Here is a 15,659-nt window from a genome sequence, read left to right as displayed (position 1 = left end):
GTCCATCCATTTAAGGCCTCATTCACAACTTTTATTTTTCATCCAAGTGCTATCTGCATTTCTTGTGGATAGTACTCCCCCATTCATTTCTATGAGACCATGCACACATCTGTATTCTTTACGGATTCATGTGGCAGTTCCGCAAATTATAGAACATGTCCTATTCTACTCCGTATTGCAGACAATGGTCCTTTCTACTGATGGGCGTGATAGAAATGTGGAATTCACACAGAAAAGTTCTGTATTTTGTGGATCTGTTAGTTGCAGAATGCAATACGGACACCGCTGTGTGCATGAGGACTTAGGCCCCTTTCACACGGGCGAGTATTCCGCGCGGATGCGATGCGTGAGTTGAACGCATTGCACCCGCACTGAATCCCGACCCATTCATTTCTATGGGGCTGTTCACATGAGCAGTGATTTTTAACGCATCACTTATGCGTTGCGTGAAAATCGCAGCATGCTCTATTTTGTGCGTTTTTCACGTAACGCAGCCCCCATAGAAATGAATGGGGTTGCGTGAAAATCGCAAGCATCCGCAAGTAAGCGCGGATGCGGTGCAATTTTCAGGCACGGTTGCTAGGAGACTATCGGGATGGAGACCCGATCATTATTATTTTCCCTTATAACATACAGAATGCATAGTACAATAGCGCTACAATATATTCAGAATGCTATTATATTCCCTTATAACCATGTTATAAGGGAAAATAATACAATCTACAGAACACCGATCCCAAGCCTGAACTTCTGTGAAGAAGTTCGGGTTTGGGTACCAAACATGCCGATTTTTCTCACGTGAGCGCAAAACGCATTACAATGTTTTGCTTTCGCACTGAAAAATCGCGCATGTTCCCACAACGCCCGTCTGAAAGAGGCCTTAGTGTGGTCTACTCAAGCAACAAAATGTCCACTTTTATGCTTTGATAAGTTGAGCTAAAGACTCAGGGGTCCTACATGTTCGGCTGTATCATTTTACACCATGTAGCTAGTACAGTCCTGATCAAAAGTTTAAGACCACTTGAAAAATGGAAAAGAAAAAAATCATATTCAGCATGGCTGGATGTTAACAAGGCACCAAGTAGAGCTTCAACATGCAACAAGAAGAAACGGGAGTGAGACAAAACATTTTTTGAGCATTCAAATTAGTGAAAACAACAAATAAACTGAAACAGGCTGTTTTTCAGCTGATCAAAAGTTTAGGACTCTTGGCAGTGGGTTTGTTGAGCGAAGTGCGCATGCGCATCAGGCCGGCGCATGCGCACTTCGCTCAACAAAGCCGCTGCCAGGAGTCCGCACGGGTGCATCAGGCTGAGCCTAGTGCGCAGAGGGACGGGAGGATTGCGGAGGCGGCGCTGTGAGGAGGGCGGCGATTAAGACAGGGAAGGCGGCGGCGCTGGGCACCAGACGGTGATGGGTGCGGCCGGCACCCTGTATTAACGGACGTTCCCTTGGGCACCTTAGGTAGGTGATTGACAGGTTATAAAAACCTGTTTTTTGGGCTAATAGAGCCACAAGCAGGTTTAATAAGGCCAGCTTAGGATTCATGTTATTAGTACGGACATCGGCATAGGTTTAGGTTATAGGGGTAAAATCTCATGGCAGAATCCCTTTAAACATTTGATCAGGACTGTGTTTGTAGACCGTACCTACCGCTACTACCTGTTCAATTACCGCCACAATACAGTGCTGAGAAAACCGCACTGAACTGGGAAGCCCTTACTCTAGAGCTGAATTGTACAATATTACAGTGCCATACAGCGGCTATGTAAAGCATCCAAAGGTGTGCACGTTATGCCACCACCCAGCGCTCAGGTCAGGACCTTATCCAAGGTATAAAGGGGCCATGCAGAGGTCAGCAACCTGCTGCGCTCCAGCTGTGGTGAAACTACAATTCCCGGTATGCACTGCATCGCCTCACTGCGGGGGGCGGGGCGTAATTCTCCTAGCGGCGCTTACACGACTTATCTTTACTCCTCCCCTCTGACACCGACCACGTGATCGTAAACGTCACGGACGAGACTCATCCCGGAAGTCCTGTGTGGAGAGACTGGGGAAAGCGACGTGGAGACAGCAGGGAAAGCCGGTCACTCAGTGTCGTGGATGTCACTGGCAGGAGCTGCGGCCGGATACGTGGTGTGCCAGGATGGGGTCTCTGTTCCGCAGTGAGACTATGTGCCTGGCGCAGCTCTTCCTGCAGTCTGGGTCTGCCTATGACTGTGTCAGCGAGCTCGGGGAGATGGGCTTGGCAGAGTTCAGGGATGTGAGTATTTGCCATTATCAGGGTTACTTTTCTAGAGTAACTAATACCAGCCTGATATAACACCTGATCCCTTTATAATATTGTGCATAACGTTGCCCCCTCACCGTCGGTGATGTCACTAACCCCCCCCCCCCCCCCGTGACAGCGTAATGTCCCTCAGCACCAGTGTGACGTCACTCGCCCCACCTCAGTGTGATGTCACTCAGCGCCAGCCTGACGTCACTGGCCACCCTGACGGCGAGAGCGATGTCACTCGCCCCCCTCAGTGCCAGCGTAATGTCCCTCAGTGCCAGTATGACGTCACTCGCCCCACCTCAGTATGATGTCACTCAGCGCCAGTTGGTCTTCACTGGCCACCCTGAGGGCCAGCGTGACGTCCCCCCACTGCCATCGTGACATCACTGGCCCACCCGAGGCGCCAGGGTGACGTCACTCGTGCCCCCCCCCCCCCCCTCAGTGTGATGTCACTCAGCGCCGGCCTGACGTCACTGGCCAGCGTGACGTCACTCCCCCCCTGCCCCTCAGTGCCAGCGTGATGTCCCTTAGCGCCAGCGTGACGTCACTGGCCCGCCCCGAGGCGCCAGGGTGATGTCACTCGACCCACCTTAGTGTGATGTCACTCAGCGCCAGCCTGACGTCACTGGCCACCCTGAGGGCCAGCGTGATGTCACTCACCCCCCCCTCCCCTCAGTGCCAGCGTGACGTCACTGGCCTGCCCTGAGGCGCCAGGGTGACGTCACTCGCCCCCTCAGTGTGATGTCACTCAGCGCCGGCCTGACGTCACTGGCCAGCTTGACGTCCTTCCCCCCCCCCTTCTCTCAGTGCCAGCGTGATGTCCCTCAGCGCCAGCGTGACGTCACTGGCCCGCCCCGAGGCGCCAGGGTGACGTCACTCGCCCCACCTTAGTGTGATGTCACTCAGCGCCAGCCTGATGTCACTGGCCACCCTGAGGCTCCAGGGTGACGTCACTAGCCCCCCCCTCAGTGTGATGTCACTCAGCGCCGGCCTGACGTCACTGGCCAGCGTGACGTCACTACCCCCCCCCCCCCCCCCCGAGTGCCAGCATGATGTAACTGGCCCCCCTGAGCGCCAGTCTAAGTGCCCCTCCTACTAAAAATGACTTTAATCAAGCTTCTCAGTACAAACGTGATATTGTCCACAGCGCTGACATTATGTTGTCAACACCCCTGTCGAGCGTGACTGGGATTCTGTTCCTAGTGTGTGTGTGTGTGTAAGGCCAGTCTCCGTTGAGCACATTTAGTCCAGGAAAGAAGCACTATTCGGGAGCTCTATTTCCCAGACTGAACACTGCTCCCCGGATGATTTATGATGCTGTGGATTCCTGAACTGTACTCGTATAATACGATGACCACAAGTCAGTAGATCTGTGGAGAGATGGGAATTCAGTCTGGGAAATACAGCCCTCATGTGAAAATGGACATATAGTCCAGCCTGCCCCATGTGGGCATGATAGTGTCACCTTCCATGTATAATATTGTCACCTACAAAATAGGTCAGAATTCAAAGTCTACCATTTCCCTGGGGTTCACTGCCGTCTTCTGAAGTTAGTACCATTTGGCTGGGCATATAAAGTGTTGTGGCACCCTCTGCGTGGGCATGTATGGGTATTTGTTACTTCCTTCTGTCATTGGGGTGTGATCCTGTATCTTTCAGATAACTGCAGAATGTATCTACAGTGCATTTACAAAGTCTTCAGACCCTTTCACTTTTTTCACATTTTGTAGTGCTACAGCCTTGTGCTAAAATAAAAATAAATTCAGGTTTTTCCCATCAGTCTGCACTCAATAACCCCTAATGAGAAAGTGGAAACAATTTTAGAAATGTTTACAAATTTATTAAAAATGAAAAACTAAAATTTTGCATGGATGGAAGTATTCAGATACTTTACTATGACACCTTTGGGGCCTCCTATTTCTCTTGATCATCTTTGAGATGTTTCTACATGTTGATTGGAGTCCACCAGTGGTAACTCCAGGTGATTGGACATGATTTGGAAAGACACTTCCCTGTTTGTATAAGGTCTCGCAGCTGACAATGCATCAGAGCAAATACCAAGCCATGAGGAGGAAATAACTGCCTGTAGATCTCGGAGGCAGAATTTTGTGTGGCGGCACAGATGTGGAGAAGTGTAAAACATTTCTGCTGCACTTAGGATACTTTCACACTTGTGGCAGAGGATTTGTCAAAACGTATGCAAACTGATGGCATCTGTCAGACGGATCAGGACCCTGATCCGTATGACAATTGCATTGAAATGCCGGATCAGTCTCTCCGGTGTCATCCGGAAAAACGGATCTGGCATATTTTTATTTATTTTTTCACATTTTTTACAGTCTGAGCATGCGCAGACCGCAATGCCGGATCCGTTTTGCTGGAAAACTCGGGGCCGGTTCAAGCATTAATGCATTTCAATGGGAAAAAATGCCGGCAAGTGTTCCGGAATTTTGGACGGAGATAAAACTGCAGCATGCTGCGGTATTATCTCCGTCCTGAAAAGTCAAAAAGACTGAACTGAAGACATCCTGATGCATCCTGAGACGGATTTCTCTCCATTCAGAATGTATTAGGATAAATCGGTTCTTTTCCCGTATTGAGCCCCTAGGATGGAACTCAATGCTGGAAAAGAATAACGCTAGTGTGAAAGTACCCTAAAAGTTCCCAAGAGAACAGTGGCCTCCATAATTGGAGAAGTGTGGAAGAAACTGGACTCTTCCTCTTGCTGGACACCCCACCTGACTAAGTAGTTGTGGGAGAAGGCCCTGGGTAGGAGAGGTGACCCGAACCCAATGTTCAATCTGGCTTAGCTCCAAAGATTCTTTTACAGATGGGAGAAACTTCTAAAACTTTAACCATCACCGCAACACTCCACTAATCTGGGTTTTATGAGTTCCAAAAGAAACCTCTACTCAGTAGAAGACCAATAAAACCCACCTGGAGTTTGCAAAAAAGCACCTAAAGGACTCTTAGACAGTGAGAAACAAGATTTTCTGGTCTGATGAAACCAAGATTTAACTTTTTGGCCCCAATTCTAAGTGTCATGTCTGGCAGAAACAGCCAGTGCTGCCACCACCAAGCATATTTGTGGCAGCATCATGCTGTGGAGGTGTTTTTCATTGGCTGGGAAAGGGAAGCTTGTCAGGGTTGAGGAAAAGCTTAATTAGAGCAAAGTATAGAGATATTCTTAATGAAACCTGATCCAGCGTGCTCTGGACCTCAGACCGGACTAAAGGTTCCCCTTTCAACAAGACAATGATCCTAAGCACACAGCCAAGACAACACATGAGTGGCTTAGGGACAAATCTGTGCATTTCCTTGCGTGGTCCAGCAAGAGCCCTGACGTGAAGCCAATCGAAAATCTCTGGAGAGACCTAAAAATGGATGTCCACTGACAGTCCCCATCCTACCTGACAGAGCTTAAGAGGATCTGCAGAGAAGAATGGTAGAAAACCTCCATATCCAGGTGAGCAAACCTTGTGGCATCACACCTAAGATGTCTGGAGGCTGTAATCCCTGCCAAAGGTGCATCGACTAAGTACTGAATACGTGCGGAATGATGGGGAAAAACTAGAATTTTTAGCACAAGGCAACAACATAACAAAATGTGAAAAAGTGAAAGGGTCTTAAGACTTTCTAAATGCATTGTACATCATTCACACATCAGTTGTTTTCAGTTCACCTTTTCTTTTGGACAGTTTTGTTCTCATCAATGGAGGACATTTTCTCTGAGCAGAACACGCATAGCTTCAAGTGACTAATCTAGAGACCAGGGTGCAGTACTCTGTAGGTATTCTTGAGGGTACCTGAGAAATCCAGACCTGTAATCGTTACTTGTTTATTCTAGCTTAACCCTCATGTCAGCGCCTTTCAAAGGAAATTTGTTGGTGAAGTAAAGAAGTGTGAAGAGCTTGAAAGAATACTAGGTATGTGACTGCAATTGTAAAAACATCTCTATTTCTGGTTGCACGCTGTGCTGGTTCTATCTGATTTATTTATTATGTCTATACTTATATTGGTATGTTTGTATTTAGTAACGAGTCCTCTTGTCCTCTTTAAGGAACATTTATTAAGGCTACTTTCACACTTTAATGTTGATTTCTTTTTAATATTGATTATGGCTTACAACTAATGGAAAATAAAAGTCAATATCTCAGAAAAAAAGAATATTGTGAAAAAGTTCAATATGTCACACTCTAATCAGCTCATCAGCAGAAAACACCTTCCAAGGTTTCCTAAGCCTTTAAATGGTCCGTAAGTCTGATTTAGTAGGCTTACACAATCATGGGGAAGACTGCTGACTTGACAGTTGTCCAGAAGACAGTCATTGGCATCTTCCACAAGGAGGGTAACCCACAAAAGGTTATTGCTAAAGAAGCTGGCTGTTCACCGAGTGCTGTATCCAAGCAAATTATTGGAAAGTTGAGTGGAAGAAAAAAATTGTGGTAGAAAAAGGTGCACAAGCAAAAGGGATAACTGCAGCCTTGAAAGGATTGTCAAGCAAAGGCCATTCAAGAATTTGTGGGTGATTCACAATGAGTGGACTCCTTCATTACCCACCACACACATATCCAGGACATGGGCTACAACTGTCACATTCCTCGTGTCAAGCCACTCATGACCCAGAAACATCGTCAGAAGCACCTTACCTGGGATAAGGAGAAAAAGTCCTGGACTGTTGCTCAGTGAACCATGTCCTCTGTAGGTGTTGGTCCACTGTGTTATATCAAGTCTAAAGTCAGTGCAGCTGCCTACCAGGACATTTTAGAGCACTATATGCTTCCCTCTGCTGGCAAGCTTTATGGAGATGCTGATTTCATTTTCCAGCAGGACTTGGCACCTGCCCACACTGCCAAAAGTACCAATACCTGGTTTAATAACCACAGTATCACTGTACTTGATTGACCAGAAAACTCGAATTTATGAGGTATTGTCAAGAGGAAGATGAGACACCAGATCCAACAATGCAGAGTAGCTGAAGGCCGCCATCAAAGCAACCTGAGCTTCCCTAACATCTCAGCCGTGCCACAGGCTTGATCGCCTCCATGTCACGCAAAAGGAGCCCCAACCAAGTATTGGGTGTGTATATAGTGTACATACTTTTCAGTAGGCCAACATTTCTGTATTAAACATGATTTTCATTGGTCTTATATAATATTCTAGTTTTCTGAGATACTAACTTTTGGGTTTCATTAGATGTAAGCCATAATCCTCAACATTAAAATACTGTAGATCACTCTGTGTGTAATAAATCTATATAACCTTTTTAATTGAATTATTGAAATAAACTTTTCAACACTATTCTAATTTATTGACATGCACTTGTATATTATAAATGTGCAGATAAAATATTTTAATAAAAGTAACATTTAAAGAGGACATCTCACCGCTCCTGACATTCCTGTTTAATAGCTTCATGCATTCCGCATGTAATAATAATTCTGGAGCATCTAGCCTTATGGCTCTATGTTGTGCAATTCCTTTATTATTTCTGCTAGAAGTTATGAATGAATTGCTAGCAGTCTGCAGTAAGGGTATAGAGCAGGGCTGGCCAACCTGCGGCTCTCCAGCTATTGTAAAACTACAACTCCCACAATGCCCTGCTGTAAGCTGATAGCTGTTGGCAGTCTGGGCATGATGGGAGTTGTAGTTTTGCAACAGCTGGAGAGCCTCAGGTTGGCCATCCCTGGTATAGAGGGTGTTAACCAGTTGAGGGGAGTGTCCCTGCACAGACTGACTCTATCCAATCAGTGCTGCCATTGTCAGACTGTGCAGGTACACCCCCCAACTGGTTACCTCCCATCTGTACCCTTACTGCAGACTGCTAGCAATTCATTCATAACTTCTAGCAGAAATAATAAAGGAATGGCACAACATAGAGCCATAAGAACAGATGCTCCAGAATTATTACATGGGGAATGCATAAAGCTATTAAAAGGCATCTCAGGAGCGGTGACAGGTCCTCTTTAACACTGTATTCCTTCTTGGTCTCCAAATGAACATATAGGGAACTGCTGCTTTTTATATTCCTAGGTTTGCTCCAGGTCTATGGGCGTAATGAGTACATAGACTTTAATATGTGTAGCACGTGTAATCATCTAATACCTAACTCTCTCCCTGTCATCTGCCCTAAAATATTGTGTGAATTGCAGATTGAAATACAATCATTTGCTTATTCACTCAGACAAATAATTGGAAAGTGCAGAGACTTCCATTAAAGGGTTAATCATTGTTACATAGCTACTGTAGGTTGTTTTGGTCAGAAAGATCATGGACAACAAGTCTGTTCAGAGGGTTTAGAGAAAAATTGTAACCACGAAATGCAGACATAAATTTTCTCATAAAGGATTATATTAATAATTCCTTGGATGACAGCCAAATAAGATAAAACTGGAGATTCTGCTCTCTCTCGCACTCACGCAACATATAGGACATTATAGAGAAGTATGACACACGATTAAGTAATTTTACATAATTTTGTGGTACTGAAAATGTGAGAAGTTACAGAGAGAAAAAGTCTAAATGCTGGAAAACTGAAAATTGCAGCATTAGGGCTCATTCAGACGGCCGTATGCTGTCCGCAAAAATGCGGATCCGTTTTTTTTTTTTGTTTTTTTTTTCGCGGATTAGATGCTGTCCCATTCACTTCTATTGAGGTCTGTAGATCAGCAAAAAGACGGAATGCAATCCGTTTTTTTTTTTTTTTTGCGGACATGCTGAACTGTCCGCTAAAAAACGGATCCGCATTTTTGCCGACAGCATACGGCCGTCTGAATGAGCCCTTATATGCAGTATACATACTATTGCACTTTAATATACACTGTATCTCCCGACGTCTTATGTTATGACCCGATTAAAAAGTAATTAACACTGATCTTTTTGTTGTTTTTCTGTCTGACATGCAAGTTTTAACAAAGTGTTGTATTCGTGGACCTCAGCCTCACCCCTTCTTTTTTTAATTCGGACTGTCCTGCATCTCGGGGTGAATGTGGAGGCAGCTGCTGACTCTGAGTACTTGGGCTGTGTTAGTGTTCTGGAAGGGGAAGGGACACGTGTCCAGATTGAAAAGAAAGTCGGATTATGTTAGGATTTTGGTTACCGAGTTATTTTTTTGTTCCTTTGTGTTTTGTGTTTGGTATTAACCCTTTCAGGACCATTTTTGCATTTCCCTTTTATTTATTTATTTATTTTTACTCCTGGCTTTCCTGGAGCCGAAACATTTTTACTTAGCCATATGAGGGCTTGTTTTTCGCAAATTCCAATGAAGTGGAGTACACAAATGCAATTCCGCCACAGTTTTATGGGTTTCGTTTTTACTGTGCAGTAAAACTGACCTATTCCCTTCTTTCTATGAGTCAGTACGATTGCAGTGATACCACATTTATATAGGTTTAATACTTAACAAAGAATGTAAAACTTGGAAGAATTTTTTTTTTTTTCTTTGCTTTACCATATTCTAACCCCCATAACGATTTTTTATATTTACAACAGAGTGAGAGCGGCGTGAGGGTTCATTTTTTGCAGTGTGATCTGTAGCTCTTACTCATATCATTTTGGAGTATGTATGTTTTTGGATCGCATTTTATTAATTTTTGTGGGGAGATAAAGTCACCAAAAACCGGCAGAAAAGTTTTGTTTTTGCTCTGCATTGCCATATTTTGACCCCATAACTTTTTTTGATATTTACACCTGCGGAGCTGTGTCAGGGCTCATTTTTTGAGGGGTGATCTGTAGTTATTAATACCATTATGAAGTGTGTATGACTTTTTGATCACTTTTATAACTAGGACAACCCCTTTTAACGTCAACATTCTTTCCTCAAGATTTTTTGAAATGAAGAAATAATTTATTCCATCTTTGGGGTGCACATATATTAATTGCGACCAACGCTTCGGTCCATCTCAGACCTTGTTCACGGCCGATGTAGTTAGAAAAGACCAGAGTGCCATCCTGCATACCGGGCTTCTGCTTACTATGCTAGGCGGATACTTCTGCCTAGCAGTGAGCCCAGTGATGTCACCAGCACAGATGGGTGGTCTATAGCTCTTCCAGATGATGTTTTGGAGTCGGGTACTATACATAGTAGCATAGTACTGGCCTCCAAAACAGCCTCCAGCAATGCCATAGACCGCCCATCTGTGCTGGTGAAGAGAAGCCTGGTACTAATATCATGGTATGTCCTTATTGTGTGCTGTCGTATTATGAACATTGGGGGCTCTGACCTCCCAAGAACAAAACCACAGCAAAATCCAGATTTTCTGACTTCATCCCTGCTACATTATAAAGAGTGCAATACGCTTTGAAACTCTGCATTAGATCTGTAAGACAACATGCCTCACTCAATTTACCATGTCAGCAGATACTGGGGGCGGCTGGACTTTCTGCATATATATTAGATTTTTCAGCACACGCTCAGCATGTGTTACTCTGGGTAGGATACAATATACAAAAACGCACAGTAAACCACAAAACAAGCGTCTAGGCCAGAAGCTGGGAATAAAGGTCACCTCCTGACAATTCCCTACCAACTCTTCCTGGACTTCTGTGCCCATGTTCAGACCCTAAAGGTGGGAATAAACGTGCCCCCTTGCCTAAGGCTGTAGATTCCCTAAAGTCCCTAAGATGGTGGAAAGGGGGGAAGAGACAGCCCGCTTCCTCAAGACCTGGAGGAGGCAGGTGTCTCTCTAACAGCCTAGACAGAACACACAAAAGGGAAAACAAAAACCAACTTATCTTGTAGCTGAGCAGAAACAGCAACTCCACCTTTCCTCAGAGCAAGATAGGAGCTATAACCCTCACAGGACACTGGGAAGGGGTGTAATTTAAACTCACACAAACGACCCCACCCAGTGCACCTGAAGGGAGGCGGATACAGCTCAACTCCAAACCCAAAACGAACAAAAAACTACACACGTGCTGCTAACCTGGCAGACCTCCGCACATCACCTGAGCAGGGCATGACAGCATGACTGGGCAATTAGAAAGATCTAAGAGCATAGTAGGGATTTACGGGGAGATTTATCAAAAGTGGTGCAAAGGTAAACTGGCTTTGTTGCCCATATCAACCAATCGGATTCCACCTTAAATTATTCAGAGCTTTTTTTTTTTTTTTTTATGAAAAGATCAATCTGATTGATTACTAAGGGCAACTAAGCCAGTTTCCCTTTACACCAGTTTTGTTAAATTTGCCCAGTGATTCAATTTTTTCTATCCTTGATGAAAACATCTGATAAAAATCACATGTTCTGTAATATTCTACGTAACATAACTCATGACTTAATTTATCTAATCAGTTCCCCTGCACATGGTAACCTCATCAAAGCAATTATATGACTGTTCCAGTATTAGGGTTAAGAAAAAAGACTTCCAGAAGTAGTTCATGCTCTCCGCTTATCTTATTGGATCACATGAATCTGTAAATGAATTATGAAGGGAAACTGTCTAGGTGGCAGCCAGTCGTGAGTGTTGCCATATTACATTTTGTGAAGTGGAGTATATTAAAGTATGTCTGGGAAAATAAAGCTGTAGAAAATATAAAGATAATACAATAAAATTATAAAAATAAAGAGGTAAGATTTAATAAAAAAAAGTATTAAATAAGACTGGCATTTCATATACAGTGCTCCCTCATGTTAAAATATTCCAGGACGACCATTGTAAATTGAGTAATCCGTTCCAAACCCCCAAAATGTCCTCCAAGATAAAAGAAAATGGAGATTTATGAAAAACAAAGACAGAACAAATCCAGGAATAGCTGCTAACTAGCAACTAACACAGCTATTTTATCAGAGAAGTGACCTTGATTGGTTGGATCTCAGTTGGAGGCCTTGTATGTTAAGTCTGGTTTCAACTTACGATGGGTCAGAAAAGACCATTGTATCTTGAAAATGTTGTATCTTGAGGCCACCCTGAGGGAGCACTGTAGTTGTTATAAAGGTGTTGTCTGGGAATACCAAAGCCTTCAGCTTGCCTCCGTGATAGAGAGAGAGAGAGAGAGAGAGACCGTATTTTTCGTTTTATAAGACACACTTTCCCCCCCCCCCTCCAAAGTGGAGGAAAAAAGTCACTGCGTCTTATAAAACGAATGCGATGCAAATTAGGTGGCCATTAAACTGTTGGGTAGGCTGGCGGCTTCACTGAAGGCTTCTGCCTCCAGCCCGCGCTTCCTTAACAAGATCGCACCAGGGATGGGCAGGCTGGCGGCTTCACTTATTATGCTCCGCTGCCGCCAGGGACTGGGGCCCGCAGCTCGAGTAAGTGAAACTGTTTTCCCCCTGTCCCCTCTTCCAGCCGCCAGCCTGTACGTCCGGTGCACACCCGGCACCGGAGTCCTCAGCTCCTGTAAGTGAAAATTTTCCCCCGGTCCCCTCCTTCGGCCAACAGCCCGCACTTCTGGTGCGCACCCGGGACCAGAACCTGCAGCTCCAGTAAGTATAATCTTCTCCCCCCTGTCCCCTCCAGCTGCTGCCAGGGGACCCCGGCACTGACCTGAGCTCCAGGGTCCCGGTCTTCCCGTCTATGTGCTGGATGCCTATCAAACTGTGCGCTCCAGCGCCTCTGTTATTGTGCCTACCAGCCCTGCTGCTCTCTGCTCATACATCCCCCATGTACTGCAGTGTATGAGTGGATTCCTATGGATAAGGGGGGTTATAGTATTTAATATAAACACTGTTCTGTAATTGGCATGTGTTTATATTAAATATGACTATAACCCCCCTCATCCATAGGAATCCACCCATGTACTGCAGTATATGGGTGGATTCTTATAAACACATGCCAATTACGGAATAGTCCCTGGATAGAATTTATATTTAATCTGACTATAACGCCCTCATCCTTGAGAATACACCAATGTACAGTACATCAGTGTATTCTTTAGGATGATGGGTATTATAATCACATAAGTGTCACCCACAGATCCCTCATAGCAGAGTGTCACCCACAGATCCCTCATAGCAGAGTGTCACCCACAGATCCCTCATAGCAGAGTGTCACCCACAGATCCCTCATAGCAGAGTGTCACCCACAGATCCCTCATAGCAGAGTGTCACCCACAGATCCCTCATAGCAGAGTGTCACCCACAGATCCCTCATAGCAGAGTGTCACCCACAGATCCCTCATAGCAGAGTGTCACCCACAGACCACCAAATAGTTCAAACCCCACCAAAAGCACACCTTTTGGTTGAAATTTTTTTCTTTCTTATTTTCCTCCTCAAAAACCTAGGTGCGTCTTATAAAGCGAAAAATACGGTGTATGTGTGTGTGTATATGTATGTATATATATATATATATATATATATATATATATATATATATATATATATATATATATATATATATATATATATATATATATATAGTACAGACCAAAAGTTTGGACACACCTTTCATGACTATAAAAATTGTAGATTCACACTGAAGGCATCAAAACTATGAATTAACACATGTGGAATTATATACATAACAAAAAAGTGTGAAACAACTGAAAATATGTCATATTCTAGGTTCTTCAAAGTAGCCACCTTTTGCTTTGGTTTTCACTTCACAGGTGTTCACAGGTTTAATAAGTGGGATTTCTTGCCTTATAAATGGGGTTGGGACCATCAGTTGTGTTGTGGAGAAGTCAGGTAGATACACAGCTGATAGTCCTACTGAATAGACTGTTAGAATTGGTATTATGGCAAGAAAAAAGCAGCTAAGTAAAGAAAAACGAGTGGCCAGCATAACTTTAAGAAATGAAGGTCAGTCACTCCGAAAAATTGGGAAAACTTTGAAAGTGTCCCGAAGTGCAGTCACAAAAACCATCAAGCGCTACAAAGAAACTGGCTCACATGCAGGAAAGGAAGACCAACAGTCACCTCTGCTGCGGAGGATAAGTTCATCCAAGTCACCAGCCTCAGAAATCTCAGGTTAACAGCAGCTCAGATTAGAGACCAGGTCAATGCCACACAGAGTTCTAGCAGCAGACACATCTCTAGAACAACTGTTAAGAGGAGACTGTGTGAATCAAGCCTTCATGGTAGAATATCTGCTAGGAAACCACTGCTAAGGACAGGCAACAAGCAGAAGAGACTTGTTTGGGCTAAAGAACACAAGGAATGGACATTAGACCAGTGGAAATCTGTGCTTTGGTCTGATGAGTCCAAATTTGAGATCTTTGGTTCCAACCACCATGTCTTTGTGCAACGCAGAAAAGGTGAACGGATGGACTCTACATGCCTGGTTCCCACCATGAAGCATGGAGGAGGAGGTGTGATGGTGTGGGGGTGCTTTGCTGGTGATACTGTTGGGGATTTATTCAAAATTGAAGGCATACTGAACCAGCATGGCTACCACAGCATCTTGCAGCGGCATGCTATTCCATCTGGTTTGCGTTTAGTTGGACCATCATTTTTTTTTCAACAGGACAATGACCCCAAACACACCTCCAGGCTGTGTAAGGCCTATTTGACCATCAAGGAGAGTGATGGGGTGCTGCGCCAGATGACCTGGCCTCCACAGTCACCGGACCTGAACCCAATCGAGATGGTTTGGGGTGAGCTGGACCGCAGAGTGAAGGCAAAAGGGCCAACAAGTGCTAAGCATCTCTGGGAACTCCTTCAAGACTGTTGGAAGACCATTTCAGGTGACTACCTCTTGATGCTCATCAAGAGAATGCCAAGAGTGTGCAAAGCAGTAATCAAAGCAAAAGGTGGCTACTTTGAAGAACCTAGAATATGACATATTTTCAGTTGTTTCACACTTTTTTATGTATATAATTCCACATGTGTTAATTCATAGTTTTGATGCCTTCAGTGTGAATCTACAATTTTCATAGTCATGAAAATAAAGAAAACTCTTTGAATGAGAAGGTGTGTGTGTGTGTGTGTGTGTGTGTGTGTGTATGTGTATATATATATATATATATATATATATATATATATATATATATATCAAACACAACACTTTCGGATTTGCTCCCATTTAGCATGAGCTGAACTTAAAGATCTGAAACATTTTCTACATACACAAAAGACCCACTACTCTCAAATATTGTTCACAAATCTGTCTAAATCTATGTTAGTGAGCACTTCTCCTTTTGCCGGGATAATCCATCCCACCTCACAGGTGTGGCATATCAAGGTGCTGATTAGACAGCAGGAATATTGCACAGGTGTGCCTTAGACTGCCCACAATGAAAAGCCACTCTGAAATGTGCAGTTTGATCACACAGCACAATGCCACAGATGTTGCAATGTTTGAGGGAGCGTGCAGTTGGCATGCTGACTGCAGGAATGTCTTACCATAGCTGTTGCCCGTGCAATGAATGTTCATTTCTCTACCAAAGGCGTTTCAGAGAATTTGGCAGTACATACAACCGGCTTCACATCCGCAGGCCAC

The 15,659-nt window shown here is 44.3% G+C and overlaps 1 protein-coding gene across 2 annotated transcripts in view; it reads left to right on the top strand.

The window, feature by feature from the left end:
- The first annotated feature begins 2,008 nt into the window (after positions 1–2,008).
- ATP6V0A2 (ATPase H+ transporting V0 subunit a2) overlaps positions 2,009–15,659 on the top strand; it is a 49,188-nt gene continuing 35,537 nt past the window's right edge. For both annotated transcript variants that reach the window (XM_044275684.1, XM_044275683.1), the window contains exons 1-2: positions 2,009–2,263; positions 6,126–6,204. In XM_044275684.1, coding sequence (XP_044131619.1) covers positions 2,147–2,263; positions 6,126–6,204 — 196 coding nt within the window. In that variant the 5' untranslated portion in view covers positions 2,009–2,146. The remainder of the gene's footprint in view (positions 2,264–6,125; positions 6,205–15,659) is intronic.

Source organism: Bufo gargarizans, chromosome 1 (assembly GCF_014858855.1).
Source record: "Bufo gargarizans isolate SCDJY-AF-19 chromosome 1, ASM1485885v1, whole genome shotgun sequence".
Lineage (NCBI taxonomy): Eukaryota > Metazoa > Chordata > Amphibia > Anura > Bufonidae > Bufo > Bufo gargarizans.
Note: the sequence above shows the minus strand (reverse complement) of the source record. Positions and strands in the feature narration are given on the sequence as shown.